This window comes from Phoxinus phoxinus (genome assembly GCF_949152265.1).
Source record: "Phoxinus phoxinus genome assembly, chromosome: 3".
NCBI lineage: Eukaryota > Metazoa > Chordata > Actinopteri > Cypriniformes > Leuciscidae > Phoxinus > Phoxinus phoxinus.
In genome coordinates this window covers 5,052,457-5,078,923 of record NC_136878.1, presented here as the reverse complement: position 1 = coordinate 5,078,923, position 26,467 = coordinate 5,052,457, and the positions used below count along the sequence as shown (strand labels likewise).

Sequence of the window (26,467 nt, the reverse complement as noted above, 5' to 3'; positions counted from 1 at the left end):
GCTAATTCAATTCAATGTTTGTGTGGTAGCAGGTAATAGCCATATATCGTCAACATTATAATATCAAGCAACCATAGATGAATCTGCAAATTTCAAAAATCGATTTGCATTATAGCCTGAGGCAAGACACTTTCACCAGAAAAATAAATAAATGAACAAACATGACTATCAGCCTGCAGTCATTAGGATAGTTATCCTAAAAGATGATTTTGTCCGTCTAATCATGTAGCTATTACTAGTCCGGCCAAGTCAGCATCGGTCGGGCACCCCTCCTCCTCCTTTAGCTCACGCCTTTGCCTCCTTCGGTTTAGTTGCTGCTTCGGCCGTGACAACAACATACAGACGCTATACCAGCCGGCAAAGTCAAGTCAAGTCATCTTTATTTATATAGCGCTTTTTACAATACAGATTGTATCAAAGCAGCTTCACAGTGATAACATGAAAATAATACAAAAAAAACAATTTCATCATCATCCACCTTTAAGGCAGATCTATAATATTGTTGAATATTAAATGTCCCCAACTAAGCAAGCCAGAAGGTAAGGCAACAGCGGCAAGGAACCAAAACTCCATCAGGTGACAGAATGGAGAAAAAAACCTTGGGAGAACCCAGGCTCAGTCGGGGGCCAGTTCTCCTCTGGCCAATGAGTGAACAGTGTATGAAGTTCAGAATGAATCAGAGTATTTGTCCAGTTCCGGTTGGTTGAAGTCGGAGTGGAGAGGAGGAGAGACTGGTTGACACTTCAGGTCAGCGTCGTCGTCGTGTCCTGGCGCTGGTCCTTCATCAGATCTGGATACGGCCTGGTTCCGGTGGACAGCAGTAAACCTCGGGATAGACAGAGAGACTAATATTAGCGTAGACGCCATCCTTCTTATGATGTACCAAGTACATCAGGATTTACGGGAAGTGTTCCCGGTCCCGGCTGTTCTAAACTATGCAGCCTAATTATATAAGTCTATAATGTGTTATGTGTATGCTAGGCCGAAGAGATGTGTTTTTAGTCTAGATTTGAACTGACAGAGTGTGTCTGCTTCCCGGACAATGGTAGGAAGACTGTTCCAAAGTTTTGGTGCTAAGTAGGAAAAGGATCTACCGCCAGCAGTCGATTTTGATATTCTAGGTATTATTAACTGGCCGGAATTTTGAGATCGCAGTAGACGTGAAGGACGATAATGCGTTAAGAGCTCGCTCTTAAGTACTGCGGAGCTAAACCATTTAGTGCTTTGTAAGTGATCAGCAATATTTTAAAATTTATACGATGTTTAATAGGCAGCCAATGCAGTGTTGACAGAACGGGGCTAATATGGTCATACTTCCTGGTTCTAGTAAGAACTCGAGCTGCTGCGTTTTGAACTAGCTGTAGTTTGTTTATTAAGCGTGCAGGGCAGCCACCCAGTAGAGCATTACAATAATCTAGCCTTGAGGTCATAAACGCATGAACTAATTGTTCTGCATTATTCATTGAGAGCATATGACGTAATTTAGATATATTTTTAAGATGGAAGAAAGCGGTTTTACAGATACTAGACACATGACTTTCAAATGAAAGATTGGTATCAAAGAGCACACCCAGGTTCCTAACCGACGACGAAGACTTAACAGAGCAGCCATCAAGTGTTAGACAGTACTCTAGGTTATTACGTGTGGAAGTTTTTTGTCCAATAATTAGAATCTCTGTTTTTTCTGAATTTAGTAGTAGGAAATTACTAGTCATCCAATTTTTTATATCAGCTATGCATTCCGTTAATTTTGTGAATTGGTAGGTTTCGTTAGGTTTTGAAGAAATATACAGCTGAGTATCGTCGGCATAACAGTGAAAGCTAATTCCATGTTTCCTAATGATATCTCCTAATGGTAGCATATACAGAGTGAACAGCAGCGGTCCTAGTACTGAGCCTTGTGGTACGCCATACTGAACTTGTGATTGATAAGACATCTCTTCATTTACTGCTACAAACTGATAACGGTCAGATAAGTATGATTTAAACCATGCTAGTGCAATTCCACTAATGCCAACATAATGTTCGAGTCTATTTAAAAGGATGTTGTGGTCAATGGTGTCAAATGCAGCACTAAGATCCAGTAATACTAATAGAGAGATACAACCACGATCGGATGATAAGAGCAAATCATTTGTGACTCTAACGAGAGCTGTTTCGGTACTATGGTACGGTCTAAATCCGGACTGAAAATCCTCGCAGATATCATTTCTTTCAAGAAAGGAACACAGTTGTGAGGATACTGCTTTTTCTAATATCTTTGACAGAAATGGCAGATTAGAGATCGGCCTGTAATTGACTAGTTTTGTAGGATCAAGTTGCTGTTTTTTAAAAAGCGGTTTAATCATAGCTAGCTTAAAGGTTTTTGGTACGTATCCTAGAGACAAAGATGAATTAATGATATTAAGAAGAGGATCTATGACATCTGGAAGCATCTCTTTCAGCAGCTTAGTCGGTATAGGGTCTAACATACACGTTGTCGATTTAGATGATTTGACGAGTTCGCAAAATTCTTCCTCTCCTATAGCAATGAATGAATCAAATTTTCCCTCAGGGAGACTACAATGCTCTCGCTGATGTGATACTGTATTAGACGGTTGCATAGTTATAATTTTGTCCCTGATATTATCGATCTTATAAGTGAAGAAGTTCATAAAGTCATTACTGCTGTGTTTCTTGGAAGCTTCTGGGCTTGAAGCTTTCTTTTTCGTTAGTTTAGCCACTGTTTCAAATAAATACCTAGGATTATGTTTATTTTCTTCTAATAGGGTTGAAAAATAAGCAGATCTAGCAGCTTTTAAAGCCTCTCTGTAAGCAATCGAGCTCTCCTTCCATGAAATCCGAAACACCTCTAGTTTTGTTTTCTTCCAGTTGCGCTCCATTTTTCTGGCTGCTCTCTTAAGGGCCTGAGTGTGCTCGTTGTGCCACGGCGTTGGACTATGTTCAGCGTTGGACTAAACAAACGCTGGGCTCTCATGTACGAATTTGAGGAAGTGGGGGGTGGTGGGGGAAGTCAGGTATGCCGTAAAGCAGTCGAATATTGTAGTTATTTTTGTGCTTGGGTTACTACCCGAACCCCGAAGTTCTGTAGTGCCAGTAAAAGCGATACAGAACCCGTCAGGCTATGGCAGACGTATCATTCAACCAGTTGTAAGTCGATGTACCATCACAAGGGTCTTGGAAATGTATTATGAAGGTTGAAAAACTACTTAGTGTTGCTTTAAAGATGGATGAAGTTACAAAACAAAACACACAAAAAAAGAGAAAAATATATAGGACCACGTGGAACGTAACAATATCGAATGATACAAATGATAAGATGCAATTTTATTTAGTTTATACTCTTTATTATGTACAGAAATGGACCAGATTGTAAACCCTTTATTTGTTTGTCTTCACACTCTAAAAAATGTTGGGTTGTTTCAACCCAATTTTGGGTAAAATATGGACAAACCCAAATGTTGGTTTAAAAATGTAATTAAAAATGTAACCCAACGGCTGGGTTTGTCCATATTTTACCCAAAATTGGGTTGAAACAACCCAGCATTGTTTAGAGTGCAGACAGTTGAATATAACTTTTAAAAAAGTCTAGTACAAACTGTTACTGCTGCTCGTCAATGGCACAGTTGTTAGGCGACAAGAGCAGTCATCTGTAGGCTAGACCGTCCCGTTTAACAATACAGACCTTTGTAGACTTCGAAAGCGTGGTTTTTGAAGTAGACGTCCTTCGAAGGATGCAGCCTCTGAATTGGGACACAGCTTATGTGTGGGGTTACATGAGGATATGGACTTCACTGCCTTTTTCTTCTGCTGATTTCTTTTGCATTCTTGCTGACATCTGGTGGAAAGTGTTTGTTATTGCGGTTGAGTTTTTCTCTACAGGTAGGAGTCTTTAAAGTCCCACTCCGATCATATTTTGAGCTATTTTTAAACATTCCCAGTGGTCTATAAATTATGATTATACCATTTTTAGCCAAAATCTCAAAACCTGTGCCGTTTTCTGGGACTTCGCTTCAGCAGAGCGGCAGTAGCTCATTAGCAATTCGCCTCTGCGTTGTGGGCGGAGCCGTTGGCACGGAGAAGCATTACAGTATTATATATAGCCTACACGTTAATTATTATTATCCGAAGTTAATCAAAGTTATCACCGATCATTATTTCACTCCGAGACGTCGCGGTAAAAAACAGCTCGACTTCGCCTCAATATTTCATCCCTCCCACAGTGATCAATCAGGACACATTTAGTATCAGTGGATTGCTCTGAATTTCGGGATTATTATGATGCTAATGTCACCGCTCTATCTGAAAAACTGACTGACTCTCTCACGAGTGATGGGCTTGACACACGAGGGGACAAACGACTGCGACAGGTGAAACTCGTCGCCACCCGGCGTGTGCAAGTCTACTTGGACGAGCGCGGAATATTACATGCACAAATGTCGCCTGTTGCTTGGCTGGAGGAGGCTGGCTGCCCTCTCTCTTTGATGTAATTACTGACGGGATCAGTCTGTGCTCTCCAAACTTTAGTTTTGACGATTGATAGACGGTGAAAAGTGACTTATTTGTTACAGTAAGTGTTCCAATTTGAGTATGAGCTCGTGGCCCCGCCCAGTGGAGTTACTACGTCATAACTCCAGTCTATTTTAAACGGCATTTTAGCGTCTGCTACTGATTCACAGACATTTGAATGTAGAAATACTCAGGAATACAACTTTGAGCTTATTTTTTTCAAGATATGTCCTCTAACACCAGAAAAATGCCACAAGAACATGTTAACACCTAGAAAAACATGATTTTCATCGGAGTGGGTCTTTAAACTTTTTACTTGAAAACTGGAAACAGAGCAGGATCCTGTTAAAGTCCCCCTGTAGTCGATAATTGTATCCCTTACAACTAATCTTTGATCACCAAAATTACATATTTAAATGTTTTTCCCTTGAAAAAAAAATATTCATGCCTTAAAATAGCTTGATTGTAACTCTAAACCCTTGCCTCATTTAGTATGCAGTTCTATGAGTATGCAAGTTAGCCCCGTCTCCACTCACTCACACCAACTCAGAGATCCACTCGGTGACGATCACACGTTGGTTACAAAGTAGTTTGTGACGTCAGAAACACCAGCGATTTTAAACCGTGTTTGGTTCACTGCAGTTTCCGTCCGCCACACCCCGAGATCACAACTCCATTATTTGTTTGATCCTTTTTTATTTATAACATCCTGACAAAGGTCAAAGGAGTCTTATGATCCATGGCAGGGCACGCATTTACTGTTGCTTTTTGTGTGGATCCTATTGTGTGCTCGCCCATTGTTGCTGATACAAATAAATGAGGCATTGTTTGGAGAACAGTATATATAGGGCATTCAATTAGGCAACATTTCCAATACTTTTCGTCCAATAAATTAAATATTAAAAAAAATATTTTTACATTTTCTGAAGATCGTGTGAGTGGTGCGTGTGAAATTCAGGGTGTTGTCAGCCAGGGCATTACTAAGTGGTCGAAAAGGTTTTCTAAGTGGTTGCTAGGGTGTTGAAGTCAAAAAAGCCCAGTCTACACACCAAACCACTTTGGCCACATGGCAGATCCTTCTGGATAAAAGCGTCTGCTAAATAAATAACTGTAGATGTACCTGGAGCACTTCTGCCTTTGGTCAAATGAGGGCGCCAGAGGAGAAGAGACTCCATTGATCCAACTCTACATCCAGTGATTCCTCTGTGAATGAATCCAAATTGCACATGTACATTTAAGACGTGTTATAACTATGTGTAAACATATGCAAACATACTCTAAAAAATAGAACAGTTTATTGAACCTTTAGACAAAATCTAAAAGTTTTTGTTGAATATCATATTTGATACATCAGGCTGTTGTTTGATATAGTGAGTAGATGGAGCTCACAGCAAGTAAAAAAAAAATAGCTTAATTTTATTTAAAGGCCAAAACTGAGAAAAATATGCAATTTTGTTTGCAAAAATTAAAGCCAAAAGGTAAAATTAAATTCTGATGCTTGTAATGTAAATCAATGAGATCTTTAACAGTACAGCAGAAACTTACATAAAATGCATATAAATATCAGTCGTCGTCACTCTATATTATCTATATTATACCGTCTATATTATCTACCAATAATATGTCTTAGTAAGATGATATTTAAAGGCTTAGTTTTATGACCAAAGCTCAGTTGTTTTTATTGTAAGGGGAAAACGCATAATGCAATGACAACTATTGAGAGATGAACAAATACACGTTCCTCAAAAGCCTGGTGATCATATATACGTTATTCTTATGTTTACTTAAAATCAGTAAAGATTTCACAGCAAAAAGACACGTGAACCATGAGCTAGAGAAGAGAGTTTTTACAATTATACCAAAAGGCCTTTTACTTGCTAAAAAAACTATAAACTGTCATTCAGAGGACAAAAGGCAGGATTGTGAGCAACAGGTTTTTCAGTAAAGTTTTGATCATTTAAAAGCTTTAGAAATGTACTTATCAAATATGATGCAGTAAGCATCATATGATAAAAATGATTCAGGTTATGCCTTTCATTAGCAAATATCTCTGCGCAAACCCCTCCCTGTTCTCAGAAGGCTACTAAATCACTCATTCATACAGCGGTGATCCCGTCTTTATGTTAACAATTCGTCCTGTCTTCCTCTTCCCTACTCTCCCGTTTCTCTCTCTCGGCACCTTTGCGCCCCTCCCTCGCTCCGTCGTTGTGTTTTTCTTCCTTTCTTCCACTCTCACCAGGTAACCAGACCTCCTGTGGGGGGTGTTGAGTTTCCACTTTCCCAGAGAAGGAGACAATTTGAGCCTCACAAAGCCCACAAAAGCTGTTCGGCATCGTCCCTCCTCTCTCGCTCTCGGCCCTTTCTCCCTCTAATTCGCCACTGTCCCTGTGCCTTCCTCGCTATTCCCTTGGCATTTTATTTCTTTGCACTCTTTCTCTCTCTGTCTGTCTCTTTCTTTCAGTACGGATCAGATAAACAGACAAAAAGTAATTGCACGGCAAACTGTGAAACACATCCACACATTCACAAACATCACATCAGAACTCAAGTTGCTTGCAAGAGACTGGAAAGAAATCAAATGAAATAAACAATGATTGGTATCTTCTCTTCTGAGCAGTCCTGCTTCGCTCAATGCAAAACTCTGGTGTGTATGTGTGTATCTGTGTGCAGCTGGTCAGCAAAGAACAAGTGTAACTGAGTCGATGTGGCAGGCGGGTGGGGGGGGATCTATATGAGTGTTGGTTTACAGTGTGCTATGATGACAGCAGTGGCACCGTGAGAGACAAGCCGAGATTCACCCTGTGACCTCTCATGCTGTCATTCACTGAGTCAAAAACACGCGTCATTATGGCCATTTGCTCCCGCTGCAGGAGTAATTCACTCGGAAATCAAACTTACCATCATGACTTTATTTCTTCTGTGTAACACAAAAGGAGATGTTTTGTTGCACGTGTGCACTGCACTTTTCACTACAAGTGAAATACTTTAATTTTGGTCCGTGACTCTCAAAAGCTATATCTAAAACCGAAAAAGTTTTTTTTTTTTACTTCATGGTACAAAATGTGGTTAAGTTTTTTGCCACTTTCTGTGTGAATACACACACACACACACACACACACACACACACTTGAGCCACGTTTCCACCAAAATGACCCGGAACAATTTGTTCCAGGAACTTTTTCCCCCTGACCTGTTGCTTTCTGTGTTTCCACCGCGGTCTAAAGAACCTTGAAGATTAGGCAAAGTAGTCCGGTGACGTAGGACTGCACGTGACTTTCCCGTTCCCGCTGGATTCCGTATATAAGCTTAAAGGGATACTTCACCGCTGGAAAAAAGATGAATGTGTATTTAAATTTGGGTCATTTATGTAGTAGAAATGTGAAATTATTTAAGAAGTTGGTGCCTTCTAGACTGAGAAAAGCTAGAAAATTTTGTTTTGGCTCATGTGGACTCCCAGAATGCACTTGCTTCGCTGCCCTACAAGGCCACTCCCAAGCCACGCCTACACTCTAAAAAATGCTGGGTTGTTTTAACCCAATTTTGGGTCAAATATGGACAAACCCAAATGTTGGATTAAAAATGCATTATAAAAATGTAACCCAACGGCTGGGTTTGTCCATTTTTGACCCAAAATTGGGTTAAAACAACCCAGCATTTTTTAGAGTGTACCAGGGTAACAGAGGGCAGTATCGGAAGTACTAGTTGACTTGAAACTGAAAAGACACCTTTTTATCGTGAGTCTCGAAACAACAATATCGTGCGCTTGCCGCTAGCCGTAACGCAGTTGTCCACGTCTGTCGCCATGGTTATTATGGCAGTACGAGGGGAAACCAGAAATAACGCGGATATTACGTCATTGACAGGCGACAAGTGAACAGGGAGTCCGGGACGAGACATTATTTAAAATTGGCATTTCTCTGAAATTAAAAACATTTGGGAACATTTGGGATATTGTAACAAAACTGAAGGAAATATATCACACTGTGCAAATTATTTTTTGATATTTTATTACAAAATTCGTACATATTGTAGCTTTAAAATAAAATACTGCGTGGAGTAAACCAATCTTGCCACGTTTCCACCGCAGGAACTTTTCCCAGGAACAAGGGAACTAGGGACTAAATGAAATTCCGAGTAAAAAAATTCCCCATCAGAAAGTCTCGGAACTTTTGGGGGTGGGACTTGGGTGCTGAACATGCTGATTGGTCGAGTGGAAATGTTTGGTACTGCACTCAAACAAAGTCTTACGGAAAGCTAATTTTTTGAGACCTCAACCTCAAATTTGGAACACAACACAACACTATTGATTTTCTCACAGTTATAGATTAAAACTTGTTTTGGAAAACATATTTCATATAAAATTGTTTTAATTGCATTTACTTGGCATTGGAGTAATGATGCTGAAAATTCACCTTTGATCACAGGAATAAATTACTTTTTTAACATATATTGACATAGAAAAGTTAGATTTAAATAATAATATTATTATTTACTGTATTCTTGATCAAATAAATGCTGCCTTGGTGAGCATAAGATTTCTTTAAAAAACAAAAACAAACTTTTTAACAGTAGTGTGCATTGATCTTTTTTTAAGATGTTGTTTCTTTAGGATTTTTTAATGTGTTTTTACAGCTCAACGGCCCCTCATTCCATACTTCACTTTATGGAGGTAAAAAAAACAGCTCAGCATTCTGCCTGTGTCGTTTTGTGTTCAATGGAAGAAAGAACGGTGAGTAATTGCTAATTTAGTAATTTACTTTTAATAGTAATTTAGTGACCTAAACAATCTTTTTAGAGTTTGAGTTGTGGTTGATGTAAAAGTGTATTGGGAGGCTGTATTGAAGTAGTGGCTTTTCAAAAATAAAAAAAGTTTAGTTTTGGTTGAATAAGTCTGGGCTTTTTCAGCAGCCATGGCAAAAATAAACAGTCTGTTAAAACAGTCTCTCTGTAGATGAAGGGCACAAACTGCTTGAAGAAACTGGGGAAGAATACATATTCAGATTCAAATAATTATCAAGTTTTTGCATCTCCTGGAGGAGATGAATACATGAGTGCGTCCCAATGCAAACCTCACTGCCACAATAGAGTACATGTGGTACCAAGGTGTACTTTGCGGTTGGTTTGATGTTCTAGGATGTTGCTTTCTGGCCCAAGTCAAAAGAAGTCTGATATTTTGATATGATATATGCTATTTTGGTCTAGATATGACTCTAGGTCCCTCCTTCACGGTGTATATAGAAGCATGTGTTCACATACTTAGATACGTTTTGGGCCTTGGAATGAGCAATAGTTGTTTTCAAACATTAGCTGGGCTGAAAAAGGGAAATCTCAATAGTTTTTATTATACTAAAGATGGAAGAAAGGGGCCCTATTATAACCTGTCTGCGTCAATCATTTCTTAAAATTCTGGAAGATATATTTGTAGTATTATTGAAATTTTTCAATATCTGCAGTATAGAGCTATAGCCATTTGTTGAAATGTATTTGTTGATATGATTAGGGTTCTGAAGCCATGCAAGGAATAGTCTGAAATATTATTCATCATTAAACTAGTCATTATTATAAGACTTTCAGTGAATAATGACTTTTAATAATAATTGCATTTATGTTGTCTTTTCAGCCTTTTTGTATTTTGACAGCTCTTAAGCTTTCGTTATGTTATGCTTATATACGTTCTCTGTATACATGTCTTTTTATGTTCCACAGATGAAAGAAATTGATATGGAAGTCAGCAAGCAATGCCAGAATTTTCATTTCTGGGTGAACTGTCCCTTTAAGAGCACACCAAACTGATCCACCTGATCGGATGTTAAACAAATAAAAAAGTAAAAATAGATGTGCTTTGGTCAGTAGGGGGTTCCCATGTCCTCCGTCCTGACCCCCATCACTAACCCATTCACTAACCAGGCAGGGTGACGCTCCAAATGAACCCCCCCCTCTTCATCCCACAGAGAGAGGGAACGCTGTGACCCTATAAATAGAGAAGAGGAATGGTGGTGATATGTTGAAGGAAGGAGGGGGGCATGGAAAAAGGATTAAGAGAGATATTCGGCGGGTGGTCGGGCTGTGCAGCCCGCGGATCTCTGACTCAGGTAATCCGGATAGGAGGGATGTCACATGGGAGTTTCGTGCGATCTTGATGACCGTGAAATGGGCGTTGATGCACTCGTTCTCTCCTTCTGTTTACCTCTCTTCCTTTTGACAGTGCTGCGGCTTCCCCTGAGGATGGGAAGTGTTTTCATGATTGGAGGTAAAGGTGTGATGGCGGAGGAGAGACTGCATCGTGTTCAGGTGATTTATGTGCTGATTGGAAGTATCCTAACTTTCTGATTGTCTCATTGAACTAAATTGAACATTTTGAGGTATATAATCACTACTGCAATCACTCAAACAAACAGATACACGTTCAACTGTCTGAGTCAGAGAAGGTTTACTGGCATAACTGTAAACATTTACATTAAGGGCCTTAAATGAACACTCGCCAAGCTCCAAATGCGAGTAAAAAGCGGCGTTGGCGAGTATATAACCGTGTCACTCGCCAGTTGGCCGGTAACATTTTTCTGAATTCTAGCAATGCATGAACATGAACAAACGTGAACGCCGCTCGGGACAGTTGACGACGGGCCAGCGCTGCATCATCACGAAAGTTTAAAACCTTGCCTGACAATTTATTCAAGTGCAAGAAGACGCGAAAGGGAGCTTAGTCTGTTACTCGCACACTGTGTGGGAAGTTTTGTGCGCACATCTGAAGCGCACGCTCAGAAAGCCGCTTCTCATACAGTGCGCGAATACTAAACTAAGTTTTCTTGGACTTGAGCGGAATAATTTACACAAAATGATGTAAAAAATACAGAGTATCCTAGAAAACATAGTCGGTTATGTCTTAAGTGAACGTAAACATTTGAGAAAGTAAACGCATGTGTACAGTGTCAGTATATTGGATCTGTGCATTCGCTCTTAAAGTGACCGCAGCCTAATATTCCTGCTGTGTTTTTAATGTTAATAGAAAACATCACTCACACAACTTTTGCAACTTTAATAAGGATGTTTAATTTATAGATGACTATGCAGTGTTATTTTATATTTACTTTGGCTACTTTATTACATTTCTGTACCTTGGAAACTAATGTTAGAAAAACCTGAAAAGCACTGTTAATTTAGTTTGTGTCTTTGCTTTATTATATTTAATTGTGCTGTTGCTTGTAGTTTGATTATTTGTTCATATTATATTACTGACGGTTTACTTTCTTTAATAATAATAAGAATATATATATATATTAGTTCAAAAGTTTGATAAGCAAATCAGCATATTAGAATGATTTCGGATCATGTGACACTAAAGACTGGAGTAATAATACTGACAATTCAGCTTTGATCACAGGTATAAATTATGTTTTACATGAAATAAAAACCGGTTATGGTAAATTGTAATATTTCACAATTGTACGTTTTTTTCTGTCGTTTTTTTATATGCAACCTCAGTGAGCAGAAGATACTTCTTTTAAAAACATTTTAAAAATTCATACTTATTGCAAACTTATGAACAGTAGCATATCTTTAGCCATAATAGTGACTTTACTCTCTTTTGGTTTTGCAGTTTGTCAAAGTAGACAAGGGAGGAAAAGACAAAGAGGTCAAAAGTTAGGCCTCCTTCCCTACTTAACAAACTGAGGGAGGAGATCTCAGGGTTGAGCGAGGTTAGAGCGCAACAATAGCATGTGAGAACCTCAGTCAGAAGAGCCACAGGAGTGATGAATGACCAAGAAAATCACACTAGTTTTGGCCAAGTATGGAGCAAAACATTTCGTCATCATGTTTCATAGGACTTTTTTTATGATATAGTAAACTTTTATAATGCAAAGCTAAATCAATCAACATTTATTGTGGAAAAAAAGCATAGGCTAGTTGTGGCTCTTTTATTTAACATGCATTGCATGTTGTCACAATATACGGGGTAAGTTGTCACATTGGGTTGGCAAATGTAATATTATATCATGGGATATAGCTAATAATATAAAAGGTAAAATGTTTTAGCCAACAGAAAATATAATGAATAAATTGGAAAACAAATTTCAGGCTTCATTATATAGTTTACGCTGGCCTGAATGTCAGTGTGGCTTTATAATGTTTACTTGTTGTTAAACAAAAGCTACAGCAATATAGAATTCACAAAATCCAATCCTGTCCTTCTGACAGTTTTGAAGTCGATGTTTGAAACCAACATACAAAAGCACCGCTAGAGAAAACAAGCATTTGTGTATTTAAACTTCTGACTCAAAATGGTATAGTTACTGTCCCTGTGATAACCAGCCACATTCCCCCTATTAAAAATGGCTCTGTTGATCTTTTCTGTGCATAACTTCTTATTGAGCTTTTTCATCTCTTTTGTACCGTTCCAGTGCCTGCTTCATTAACCAACTTCAGTGTTTGAGACGCCAGCCAAGTGCAACAGAATAAAAGTTGCATATGAGAACAAATGCACGTCAGTCGTGTTCTCCCATTCAGGAACATGTCCTGCGCACTTCTCACAATGAGGCCTGTGCGAGGCTAGTCCAGATTCGTCATAAATGCATCTTGTCTCATCTTTTCTCTCATTCTGTTTTCAACCTCTTCTCAACCCCCTTTTCAAACTAATTCCTCCCCCTCCCCCTCTCTCTCGTTCTCTTTATTCAAAGCCATTGATCATGCATGCAGAAATTTAGCACGCCCATAGCTCCAGTCGGGAGCGCTGGGGCGCTGTCCTACATACTGCTTTCTACACACACTCATCCTGAGACCACAATCAAATACACACACACACACACACACAGGGCAACCGCGCTGACAAACCCTTGAGCCGTGATACATAAGCACGCAAATTTTTTACAAATTGTGGCATGTATTCTACCAGATCGGCCTATGAACTGCTCTCAAAACTTTTGGTGCAAGTTTTATTTTGGATCTGATCATTCAGTTTTGTTTCGCTTCACTTTGCATTATTGCATTTTTTTTAAAACTAAAATTATACCCTTTATATATCTTCCTTGTTCCCTTTAGATTCCTTTAGCAGGTGCACTTCTGCTCTTTTTTTATTTTCTTAAAATAAAAGTTTGCGTTTTTCTATCATTTAATATAAATCTAGTACAGATGCATGTTTTTTTGCATACAGTTGTCTTGTGTGTTACTCAAATAAGCAAACTGGGAAACATACAATCAACATTTTATTTTCCACATTTTAGATGCATTGTACAACAGATAGTTGTTTATGGGATCATCTTTTAAATTCTATTTCAAGTCCAGAGGAATATGTTCATCTCCTTGTCAAGCCGAGCCTCTGAACGTCAGTATACACTCATTCAACAAATAACGAAACATAAAAACGACAACAATACCACGTGAGATGCTGTTGTTTACGAGGAACAATGCACACCCCTCTGAGGACTACTGATGGTTGTGGTCACTCTGCCGGCCCCACCCACTCATGCAAGCCACCAATCACCTGCTCTTGACTTCGTGCCAATTCAGGCCGACTGGAATCAGACTACCAATCACCAAACTCACCCTGATGCTGAATGATACTGGCTAATGCTTGGCTATAGACGGCGCTGGCTTGGTTTGGTTGATGGTACACACAATAGATCAAGTCCAGTCACTTAGAAGTCATGAATATGCTAGACAGACACACATCTATCTATCTATCTATCTATCTATCTATCTATCTATCTATCTATCTATCTATCTTTCTGTCTGTCTGTGTTTATAAATGTATACTTTCAGTCAGTTTGACTATCTATCTATCTATCTATCTGTCTGTCTGTCTGTCTGTCTGTGTGTTATACATGTATATTTTTTATTATCTATCTGTCTGTCAGTTATACATGTATATTTCTTATTCTCTATCTATCTATCTGTCTGTCTGTCTGTCTATGTGTTATACATGTATATTTTTTATCTATCTATCTATCTATCTATCTATCTATCTATCTATCTATCTATCTATCTATCAGTCTATCTGTCTGTCAGTTATACATGTATATTTCTTATTCTCTATCTATCTATCTATCTATCTATCTATCTATCTATCTATCTATCTATCTATCTATCTATCTATCTATCTATCTATCTATCTATCTATCTATCTATCTATCTCTGTCTGTCTATATCTGTCTGTCTGTCTATATCTATTTATCTGTCTGTTTATAAATTTATAGTTTGTATTCAGTCTGTTTGACTGCTTTTCTTCCTGTCTAATTAATGCTATACATCTATCTGTCTGTCTGTCTATCTGTATCATTCATCCATCCATCTGTCTGTCTCTTTCTTCAGACTGACCACGTTTCGACTATGCTTCTGCTACTGTACAAGAGCACATGAAAGCAGGAGGGGGCGGGGCCAGGGAGAGCGAGAGGGCGGAGCCGACAACTAGAGTCCGGGAAAAGTCAAACGGGAGGCGGGGCCTCAGTGTCTGAGCAAACCCCGCTTGGGCCGTCCTCCTCCAGACGGGCCCCTCCCTCCCCCACCCCCTCGGGCCACCCGCTCTTGAGTTGGAGACTCCTGGCTCCCGTTCGGCTCAGTCCGGGCAACAGAGGGACACGGGAATGGACACAGAAGGGAGTCAGAGCAGCCTGTCGTCCTCCACGCAGGACTCCCCGCACGACCCCTGGTAAAGCTCCTTTCTGCGCGCTCCGTTTGACTTTTCCTTGCGAACGGGAGATCTATATACTATATATAAAGCTGAGAGTTTTGGGACCTGGAGGGAAGAGACCACCGGAGACAAAAGACAGAAGCGCGGGTCCCTTCACGAAAGAGCGAAAATGGAAACAATGTAACAGCCAGGAGCCTCACTGTTACATTGTTTCCATGTTCCCTCTTTCCAGGACGCGCGCTGTTACATTGTTTCCATCTATTACATTTGGAACTATTACATTGTTTCCAGCCTGTTATATTTTTACATTCCATTTCGCATTTTCAAAAGGGGATGATCGAACTTGTTACTTTTTAGAGGAGAGGAAATTATTAATTCTGCGTTTTCATTGGAAATAACGGCACACATCCATCATGGCCGAATTTCACTTTTCCACTTGATGTATTGTTATTCTAGCGGGTTGGTTACTGTATGTGCACATGCATCAGCAATCAATCGCGTTTCAGAAGACTTGCAGATGTCTGATCTGCCTCTCTTTTTCACCTTTCAGCAAAATGTTCATCGGCGGGCTGAGCTGGCAGACGACGCAAGGTGAGACACGCGTGATCTTCTGTCCTGCCTGATACTTCCACGAAAAACTCTCATGCATGGGTTGCTGTGAGCTCACACGAGCTTATAGGAGCATGTTTTCTTTCATAATGTTTGTTTGGCTAGAAACAGAAAGCAAATAGTTCACACACCGTAAAATCAAAGCATGCATTCAACGCACGAGCCTAGATATCCTTTACGTAGAATATGATTTATAGATCAATAGGTGACATGTTTTGTCGGAAAACTTCCTCGAAAGCTACAGATGATCTATATAATGAGCTCGTGGAGATTTGAGGTGAAAGCAAGGGCGCTAGCGAGGAAGCACTGATGTTCTTGAATATATGCAACATGCAGAGTGGAAAATCTCTCTGAGAGCAAGCGCACTATGTGTACCTGCGTTGTTATTCAAATACCCAGCTTAACTTAGAACATTATAATGAGAATGCTTACCAGAGCTTTATAATGAGCGCTATTGTTGAGATGCAAAGTGGTCACAGATGAGCAGTCTCAATGCTGAACTAGCAGCGAGCTTTTTGTTTAAGGTACATCAAACACGACCTGTGTCACTAAACTGCTGCTGTGAAAGAAATGCATTGTATTTTTTCTTTCTCCAGAGGGACTGAAGGAATACTTTTGTAAATTCGGCGAGGTGAAGGAGTGTATGGTGATGCGGGATCCGGTTACGAAGCGGTCGAGGTGAGGGGGAGGCGCGCGCACATCCACTGCTGACTTGTTGTTTGTGTGTTTGTAACTTAACTCTTATGCGTAATGTGTGTGCATGCACTGCTTTTGCGCAGGGGCTTTGGATTTGTCACCTATGTAGACCAGACCGGTGTGGATAAAGTTTTGGCCCAAAACAGACACGAGTTGGATTCAAAAACAGTGAGTTTTTTTTAAATATAATAATTCTTATTATGCTGTATATCAGTCATTTGTTTACTTAATATAGACTAAATGCGCGCACATTGCATGAAAATAATAATCCAGCAGTGTGACCTGTGGTTTTACTGGCTTATTCGTTTGTTTTTGAAGCAGTTCGCCTTATATTCTTTCGTTTGTTCCCTTGTAAGACTTAAGCACTTCAATGGTTTGAATGCTTTGCGGTGGTTTTCGCTTCCTAAGATCACTTTAAGTCCACATGCACGAGGTCCGTTCCAGCAGGTCTGACTGACGCAGAGCGCGCCACATGAAAGCGTTCTTTCTCGCTTTTCATCGTCATGGCAACCAGGGGAGCGAAACGGGGCAGAATTAAACTTTTCAAAAACTTCTAGGATTCGATCAACATTCCAAAAGTGTTGTTGTGTAGGCGCATGCATGTTCTTTAAGAACTTCGAGGATTTCGTTTTATTATTACTAAAACTATGCCATGCCCATGGTAATAATAAGATGTTATTATTTGATTATATCTATCAAAATAAAACTTTATTACCATCATTAAACCATGACACTGCCACAGAATTAGAATACGTTTTGTCCGTTTGTAGTCACGTTTGACAGCTGTATTGTTTTTTATTGTAAATATTATTATCGTTATACATTAAGAAGGTTTAGATACTAGCCACAATCTAGAAAAATTGTGAATTTAATTTGCATCAGTGTTTCTCAACTGGGTTTTCTTCAGGGGCCAGACTTTACATCAGACATCACTGTACCCAAATTGTTTACAATTTTTATTAAAATCAACCATTCACTGTAAAAAATTATATGATCAGTAAGTCATGCCAACTTAAATTTTTGCATTACTTTAACTTGTCAAAATAATTTAAGCAGTTAGGGTTGTTTGAGTTTCACTAAGACTGGTGGTACAGCTAATTTGATAATACTTAAAAACTGAAGAAATCCACTGACACTTGTAAGTTGAAATAGGTGGACATTTTTTACAGTGTTGAAATATATTAAATTAAGTGGATAGGTTAAACAAAATGCAAAAATTTTTAACATGTGTGTGCTGGATAGGAAAACTGACAATTTTGCAAATGCATAAACAACAGAAGTGATTTACCAGCCAAACTAACATATTGCTAAAAGTTATATATTAGTATTAGCCATAGTGAAAGCGATTTTATAGTGCTATAAAGTAAAGTTTGATTTGTCAAACAGCCTTTGATGTCAAATATAGAGCTTTTTGTCCTCCATTTTAACAGCTTAGCTTGTACATTTCACAATTACGATGAATATGCATGTTTGCATTTTATTATATTCATTTATTGTTTCATCCCTGATGTCTGTGACCCGATCAGAACATATTTTTGGGATGCAACCCACCAGTTGAGATCCATGACTACTATGGTAATGGCAGAGTATTCTTTGAAGACCTTTACAGTTGTTATGATATGTATTTGGTGATGTTTTAATATGTTTACCGTGATGGTTTTAAATGACATGAAAGTGGCCTATAATGCTATGAAACCTAATCCATTTTGAATTCGCTCCAGAACTTTTTGTCCACTTTTGACCACATTATCGTGCTAGCTAGCAGCTCTATTTGAATAAGCTCCCAGGTCGTGTTTGAATATGTGAGTCCTGGGACGTCATTGATGGTCCTTTGTCAGAACTGTGGGTGTGTCAGCAGACAAAACCAGCCAGAGCTTTACAACAGAGATGGGACAGACCATGTGTAAATGGGGTTGTATTTGTTTGTTGTAAAATTTGGGCTGTGTTGTGGCCTGTTCCTAGTCTTTTGACATTAAAGAATGAGGCTAGCCGAATCATGTTTCGACGCATTTATTTGCAGCAAGAGTATTTACAACTATTAATGGTGACTTAAACACCACTGCGCAGAGAGACTCAGCCTGGCAACACTTCAGTCTCTTGGGTTTGGTCGCCATGTGGGACTATCATCACCATAACAACTTTGTTGGTTATATCCGAGAGTGTCACACACTTAACCACGGCTATTAACCACTGTGGCCCTGCATAAAGGCCCTGTATACTCACATAGAAGTTCTTTTGGTTCTTTGCTTAGGGGTAAACCGGTTGAAAAACTGGCGGTGTTTAATGAATATGTAAATATGCGCTGCGCTCTTTCCTCTCAATAACAAAATAAACACACCATTAAAATGACAGTGGTAAGAAAACAGCAGTTAATAAAGAGCATCCGATCACAGCGATGTGGATGTTTGCACACGAGCTCTGCAATTCAGCACTCACGTAATTCACCTTTATTTAAATAGCATTTTCTACAATGGATTGCTTTAGCAAAGCAGCTTTACAGTATTAAACATAAAAAAATACGCCATTGACGTGTCAGTGTCCCTTTCAATTGGAATTACAACTTTAGTGTTCACTATAAATCAGCTCTCCAGTGTTCATGTTTCACATCTGACCTTGACGGACTGAACTGAAGAAATTAATACATATCCACGACAAAGAAGGCGGAGCCTCTGAGCCACACCCACCTATTACATAATCGCCACGGACCAATTGTAGTTTGAGTAACGCTTGATGGTGTAGAATTAAGTATATAAATCTCTTTATTTTCTGTTTTGAAAAATGGATGGCATCATAGTTGCATCCAGGGCTTGGTACACAAACCCGCCTCTCCTCACTCACTCGTTTCATTTGCTCCGGATTAATATTGTTGCTGTTACAGGGCTTGAGTTTCGGTGTGGGATTGTGCGTATTGTGCATAATTTTACTCATTCCCACAGATTTTGTGCTTTAACACCCAAAGTGCAGCACTAAAGCCGCATCTCAGTACTAAATTAAGGTATTTTTCTCTGTGTATTGCGCTTAAACAGTCAAATACTCACAAAATGATGTCAAAATGCCGGCCTTGGCGAGTATTCATGTAAACACAGCTAGTTATGTTTTAAAACGCATGTGTAACGGTATACTAGATCTGTGCATCAGCTCTTAAAGTGACAGCAGCTTAATATACCTGCTGCCAAATTATGAGATAGTAAAATATCTGTATGGCAGTTTTCCCCATGGTGTCAAATCGATATTTCCTCAATATTGATGTCAAAATTGTGGCCAGTGAAAATGCCGAGTGGCTAGTAACTTTGGAAAATCATTAGCAGCCACAATGACTGGTGAGCAAAAAAGTTAATGTCAAGCCCTGGTTGCTTCATATCAAGCAAATGTATGTTGTGAAGTTAAGTAATTTTTTGCATTAATTCAGTAAGGAATTAGGACAGATTGACACTTAGAGACACTGTTTTTTTTTTAATGCTCGAGAGCAATTCTGCTCTACACTTATAAAAATGATTTTGTGGTGAAGTAAATACTACAGAAAATGTAATTTACATGAAAAAGTTAGTTCAGGCAAGAATAAAAAAAACGAAGTAAATTCTATATTAGGACTCAATTCAAGCGTGTAGAAATGAAAGCGCAAATATCAACGTTATAAAATTATACTCAACTTTTCTGATACTGGTGTTCCCATCATGCACTGGGCCTTGAATAAATAATGAGGTTAATTTTTTCACTGTTTTCCAGCTGTATGTACACTGTTTTATCATTGCTTTTGTTGTTAGGATTAGTAACTTGCCATTTTGTGACATTTGGAGTTCATTTTCTACTCAAAATGACATATTCAAACACAAAAACGATCCATCAAATGTTACCGTCATTGTTTATTGTCGTCTCTGCGTTCACGTCATGCCCATTGCGCAACTTTTGATATGTAGATATGGTATCTCTCACAATATCTATTGTATTAATTACTTAAACGTTTTAAGCAAAGCATATACTTTAAAAGTGTGGTTTAATTCAATGTTATATTGTCTGAGTGAAATGTACTGCAAAGGAAACTTCAACTAAATCGATATTACTCAACGTTCTACTAGCCAAGTTCAGATGACTTATTATCTTTGTTACTTTCACTTAACTAAGTTAAGTAGAGTTTACTTAATTAATTCCATATGTGAAATTTACTTAGGCAAGTTTTTGCACAAATATTTTTCAAGTAAATTTTACTTGTTTTTTTTTATTTTATTTCAGTGTAGAATATATTACTTTGTGGCTACATAAAGTGGACATGAAGCGACGTTCACATCTATTTTCTTTTCGGAATGTGATGTACTGATAAGTGAAGCAGAATATTCAGTGGGAGAAAATGTAGGCTAGGACTTATCCTTCAGGAAATTGAGATAACTTACAACTAGAAAAAAGTATCTAAAAGAGAGCGATTCAAAAGAGTTTTAGGGTGACACTTTTTTCCTGTGGTATAACATTAATGTTAATCACATGTAATTTATCTATGAAAGTCTATCAATTATTTTTTTAATGCTTTTATTTAGCAATGATGGATTCAACTGATCAAAAGTGACAGTAAAATAACATTACAAATGATTTCTATTTCAAATAAATGCTGTTCTTTTGAACTTTATTAATCAAAGAGTCCTGAAAAAAAAACAGTATTACACATTTCACAAAAATATCAAGCAGCAAATCAACATAACAAGAATGATTTCTGAAGGATCATGTGACAGTGAAGACTGGAGTAATGATGCTGAAAATTCAGCTTTGCAATCGCATAAATAAATAAAATTAGTTATTTTAAATCGTAATAATAATTCACATGCATTTATTTTCGATCAAATATCATATCAATGCAAAAGTTGCAAATGAGCCGGATGATTCTGATAGCTGTGATGTACATCTCCACTACAGGTACTGTTAAGTAAAGCATGATTTTTGTGTGCTGTGATGCAAAGGCTAATCAGTGTGTTGATTGTGTATTGACGGGCTTGAATGAGCCTTTGGCGTGGTATTTGAGCCTCTGTTGTGGTAATGTTGCGGTGGGGGTTATTAGGTCACTGCAGTGGGGTCTGAAAGGCTTCGTGGGGAGGGATCCACAATAACAGGAAGCAATTTTGATAGATAAGACTATTGTGAAAACAGCTCCTCGTCTCAGCTGTGTTTTGAGATTCCAGAGGAACTGCAGAAGAATCGGCAACAGTCTGTAACACAGATGGCAGTATGCGCGTGTTTTATTTGATATTTGATGTGGTGCTTGTAGAGAACTGTAAAGTTGTGCATGTAACAGTAAAGCGTTTCCAGGCTGTCCGTCATTATTCAACATTTTCCATCCTTCTGTTGAGCGTTTTCCTGTTTCTTGGTTTCGCAGTCCACGCGAGGACATGAAAAAAAGATATTGTGAGAGTCTGTGTTGAAAACAGAAAGAATGTGCCATGCTGAGAGCGTTTTTTTTCATGCGATCGGCCCTCAGAAGAAAGAATGAAAGAGGATAGGTTGGTAGAGGGGTGTCTTGAGTGCTGGAAACGAGAGGTCATACGGTCAAATCTCGTAAAAATAAGGCTGAATTAAAACAGACATGACAGAATGTGAGTTAGTTAAGAGGCAACAACCGTGTGTCTGATTTGTGTGTTTTAAAACAAGGTGTGTGTTTGTGTACGTAGTCAAATATTTATAAACTAAAAAAAAAATTCAGGGCCGTATCTTAAAAAACGACTGGACGTCAAGTACATTGTCTTGAAATTTATAATATTTATATATTTTAAAAATGTCTTACCACCATTATGCTAAGGTATTATTGGTGGTTGCTAAAGTGTTGTTACTGTACATGGTATGCTAAGGCTTTCTAAAGCTGTGTTCCTAATGACACACTATACTTGTGCTCTATGTACTCAACCGTTTAATGTATAAATGTAATAATAAGGTTATTTTTGTCATTCAGCCTCAGAGCCTGACAGCCCCGTCCCAAATGTTATGTAATTAAAGCTGCGACAGTGCATGAAGTGCCCAACATTACATATTTATCAAGCATTATCCAGATATTTAAAGTACACCTTTTCTATTTTGGATTATTTTCTGTGTGAACCCTAAAACAGGATAGATTAGTGCATTAGTATGCGAATTGGGACGCACCTTATATAAAAATTAGGTAACACTTTATTTTACAGTGTCCTTGTTACATATGTTACATGTACTTACAATAGTAATAACGATAAGTTATGCATAATTACATGTAACTAACCCTCAACCAAATCCTAATCCTACCCTAACCCTATAGTATGGAGCTAATATTCTGACAAAATGATTTGAATTTGAATTGTGTAAATCTGAATTATTTGCAAGTGTAATCTAACAAAATTGAATTTTAGGTGGTAGTTTAAATAGTTCTGAATTTGAATTTTTTTAAACGAATATTGAACATTTGAAATTTAACAAATTGAAATGTTTTTATGGCTGAATTTTATAGACATGTATTTTCAAACAGTAATATTCAGTTTAAAAAAATTCAGATTCAAGTTTTCAAGATGAAGAAATTCAGAACTTCAAATTCAGTTTTCTAAAATTCAATGTCAAAAATTCAAGTTAAAAAATTCAGATCTGACAGAAAGTAGGTCACAGGTCATCCACAGGGAAGAGTAGATGATCTCAGAAAAGTCGAACAGAGCATTTTGGCCAATTGGGGACTGCGGAAGTTTTCCAGCGCGAACGTGGTGGTGGTTCAAGAGGTTGCCACTCTCTGACTCTTGTCATGAATCGCCCGGAGGTCTATTACATGTACGACGCAGTCTAGACCGGACGCGAACGGTGCGACGCGACCCGTGAAATCCCCAACAGCACACGGATTCCCCATCCTATTTCTGACCTAGTCCCAGCTCTTTGCAACAGTCGCTTCAAGCTGTGTTGCGTCGCGCCGCTCGCGTCCTGTCTGTGTAACTGAGGTCTAGTAGACAAGGTGGCGTTCTAATCAATTTTACACAAAATGTAGGCTACTTTAAAACAAACACCAGAGACCGCTTAGACAAATGTCCCACGTGCTGAGAACGCTAACCTAACATATAAACACAAAATCATTCATGTTTAAGAATCACTTACCTCCGGGCGATTCATGACAAGAGTGGACATTCTAAAACGCTTCCGTGAAAAACGCTTAACGTGGCTCACTGTACGAAGACAATATTAAAGGACCAAACTCAGTACAAATCATATTAATAAACCATACTTTGTATAAAAAATCAGATGAGCCCAGAATACCTACGCAACGCGTTTAATTGTGCGTTAAGCATTTCCTTACCATAGAAAACCGTTATAAGAAAACGCTTAACGTGGCTCACTGTACAAAGACAGTGATATAAGGACCATACACATCATATTAATAAACCATACTATGTATAAAAATCAGATGAGCCCAGAATATGAACGCAACGCGTTAAGCATTTCCTTACCATAGAAAACCGATAAGAAAACGCTTAACGTGGCTTACTGTACAAAGACAAGGACCAAACTCAGTAGCCTACGCATCATAATAATAAACCATGTATAAAAAATCAGATGAGCCCAGAATATGAACGCAACGCGTTTCATTACGCGTTAAGCAAATTCCTTAATAGAAAACCGATATGAAAACGCTTAACGTGGCTTACTGTATGAAGACAGTGATAGTAAAGGACCAAACTCAGTACAAATCATATTAATAAACCACTTTGTATAAAAAATCAGATGAGCCCAGAATATGAACGCAACGCGTTTAATTAAGCATGTTCTAATCATAGAAAACTGTTATAAGAAAACGCTTAACGTGGCTTAATAAACCTTAAATGGTCCTTAATAAACCATAGGCCTACTATGTATAAAAAATCAGGTTTAAGGTTTATTAAGCCACGTTAAGTGTTTTCTTATAACGGTTTTCTATGGTAAGAACATGCTTAACGCGTAATAATACGCATTGCGTTCATATTCTGGGCTCATCTGATTTTTTATACATGGTTTATTATTATGCTGCGTAGGCTACTGAGTTTGGTCCTTGTCTTTGTACAGTAAGCCACGTTAAGCGTTTTCTTATGGTTCTATGGTTTCTTTCTTTCTATGGTAAGGAAATGCTTAACGCGTTGCGTTCATATTCTGGGCTCATCTGATTTTTTTTTACATAGTATGGTTTATTAATATGATGTGTACGGTCCTTATATCACTGTCTTTGTACAGTGAGCCACGTTAAGCGTTTTCTTATAACGGTTTTCTATGGTAAGGAAATGCTTAACGCACAATTAAACGCGTTGCGTAGGTATTCTGGGCTCATCTGATTTTTTATACAAAGTATGGTTTATTAATATGATTTGTACTGAGTTTGGTCCTTTAATATCACTGTCTTCGTACAGTAAGCCACGTTAAGCGTTTTTCACGGAAGCGTTTTAGAATGTCCCTCAGAGAGTGGCAACTGGGCAAAATGCTCTGTTCGACTTTTCTGAGATCATCTACTCTTCCCTGTGGATGACCTGTGACCTACTTTCTGTCAGATCTGAATTTTTTTACTTGAATTTTTGACATTGAATTTTAGAAAACTGAATTTGATGTTCTGAATTTCTTCATCTTGAAAACTTGAATCTGAATTTTTTTTAACTGAATATTACTGTTTGAAAATACATGTCTATAAAATTCAGCCATAAAAACATTTCAATTTGTTAAATTTCAAATGTTCAATATTTGTTTTATAAAATTCAAATTCAGAACTATTTAAACTACCACCTAAAATTCAATTTTGTTAGATTACACTTGCAAATAATTCAGATTTACACAATTCAAATTCAAATCATTTTGTCATAATATAAGCTCCATACTATAGTAAGTACATGTAGTTAATTAATATTACTCAGTACTTGCATGTATAATTACACTGTAACACAGACACCTTAAAATAAAGTGCGACCTAAAATTATTCTTTTATTATATATATTATGTCATATTGATATATGTGATCCAATTGGCAAATAAGCACAGAAAACCTGGATTTAAAATTTTTTTTATTTTATTTATTTCTCAATGGTCTGCACATTCATTCATGAATCATTCAGAATGAGTTACACAGCTAATTTTAATATTTAGTGTTAGGAGTTTGTTCAAATTTAAATTAGAGGTCGACCGATAGTGGATTTTACCGATAACGATAGCTAGGTTGGGCCATATTGCCGATAACCGATTAATGAACCGATAGTTTTTAAAATTGATACGGGATAAAAACAAACATAACACTCCAAGTAAAACAGTGCTGAACTTTATTTAAAAAAATAAAAAACTGTATTGAACCATGAAAACATGCTAAATGAAATAAATATATAAATGTGAATAAATATTTCAGTCAATAAAAGACATTCATTCAAACTGAAACAAAAAGTAATACTCTAAATAACAAATAAAACCAGTTACATTCAAAATGTAACTATTTAACTGTTCTTTTCAAGCCAACTTAATTAATAAAAAAGTAACAAAATTTGTATTAAAGTGAAGATGGAAAAAAAAATTATAACCGAAATCGAATGCTTTTCTGATTCGTTTATGTTTCTGTCGGCTGTATGAACATATCAGTTTGCTTACGTCTCTAGCTTTAAATATGCAACTTCTCTGCATATTTAATGCATAAAAGTGACCAGCTGGATATGAACTAATGCAAATAGAGGTAACAATTGTGACATTAAACATTCGGGTCGGACTTACGTTTATGTTTGTCAGTGTTTTAACCGCTTGAGGTACTACTAATGTTAGGTCCTGTCAGCGTCGAAGGCAAACAAACATACAGTTGTGCTGTTCTTTCTCTACTAATGCAGCATTTAGTCAACAAATTAATCACTTTATAATGATATGACAAAATGTACTGTATACATACATTTGAGCTGTCGGTGCTTTAAACGCGCATCTGATGTCAGCGCTCTCCACGCAGCATGTGCTCTCAGTGCAGCACGCAGAATCACGTGTCGAGATAAACAACACGAGGCACGAGTTTTTATTACACCTCTAGAGGCCGCTCTTGTACTGCATGATGCCAGCAGACCC

General features: G+C 38.0%; 1 protein-coding gene across 20 annotated transcripts in view; it reads left to right on the top strand.

Annotated features, from left to right (window-relative positions):
* The window catches only part of msi1a (musashi RNA binding protein 1a), a 66,118-nt gene that overhangs the window by 4,397 nt on the left and 35,254 nt on the right, over positions 1 to 26,467 (top strand). For 5 of the 20 annotated variants that reach the window (XM_079608273.1, XM_079608272.1, XM_079608255.1 and 2 more), the window contains 7 exons: positions 9,142 to 9,242; positions 10,461 to 10,601; positions 10,715 to 10,800; positions 14,815 to 15,151; positions 15,684 to 15,724; positions 16,339 to 16,420; positions 16,522 to 16,606. In XM_079608273.1, the coding sequence (XP_079464399.1) occupies positions 15,087 to 15,151; positions 15,684 to 15,724; positions 16,339 to 16,420; positions 16,522 to 16,606 (273 nt within the window). In that variant the 5' untranslated portion in view covers positions 9,142 to 9,242; positions 10,461 to 10,601; positions 10,715 to 10,800; positions 14,815 to 15,086. Of the gene's footprint in view, positions 1 to 9,141; positions 9,243 to 10,215; positions 10,602 to 10,714; positions 10,801 to 12,908; positions 13,056 to 14,814; positions 15,152 to 15,683; positions 15,725 to 16,338; positions 16,421 to 16,521; positions 16,607 to 26,467 lie in introns of those variants that run through there. The other 15 variants (XM_079608258.1, XM_079608267.1, XM_079608257.1 and 12 more) reach the window with 8 other exon arrangements.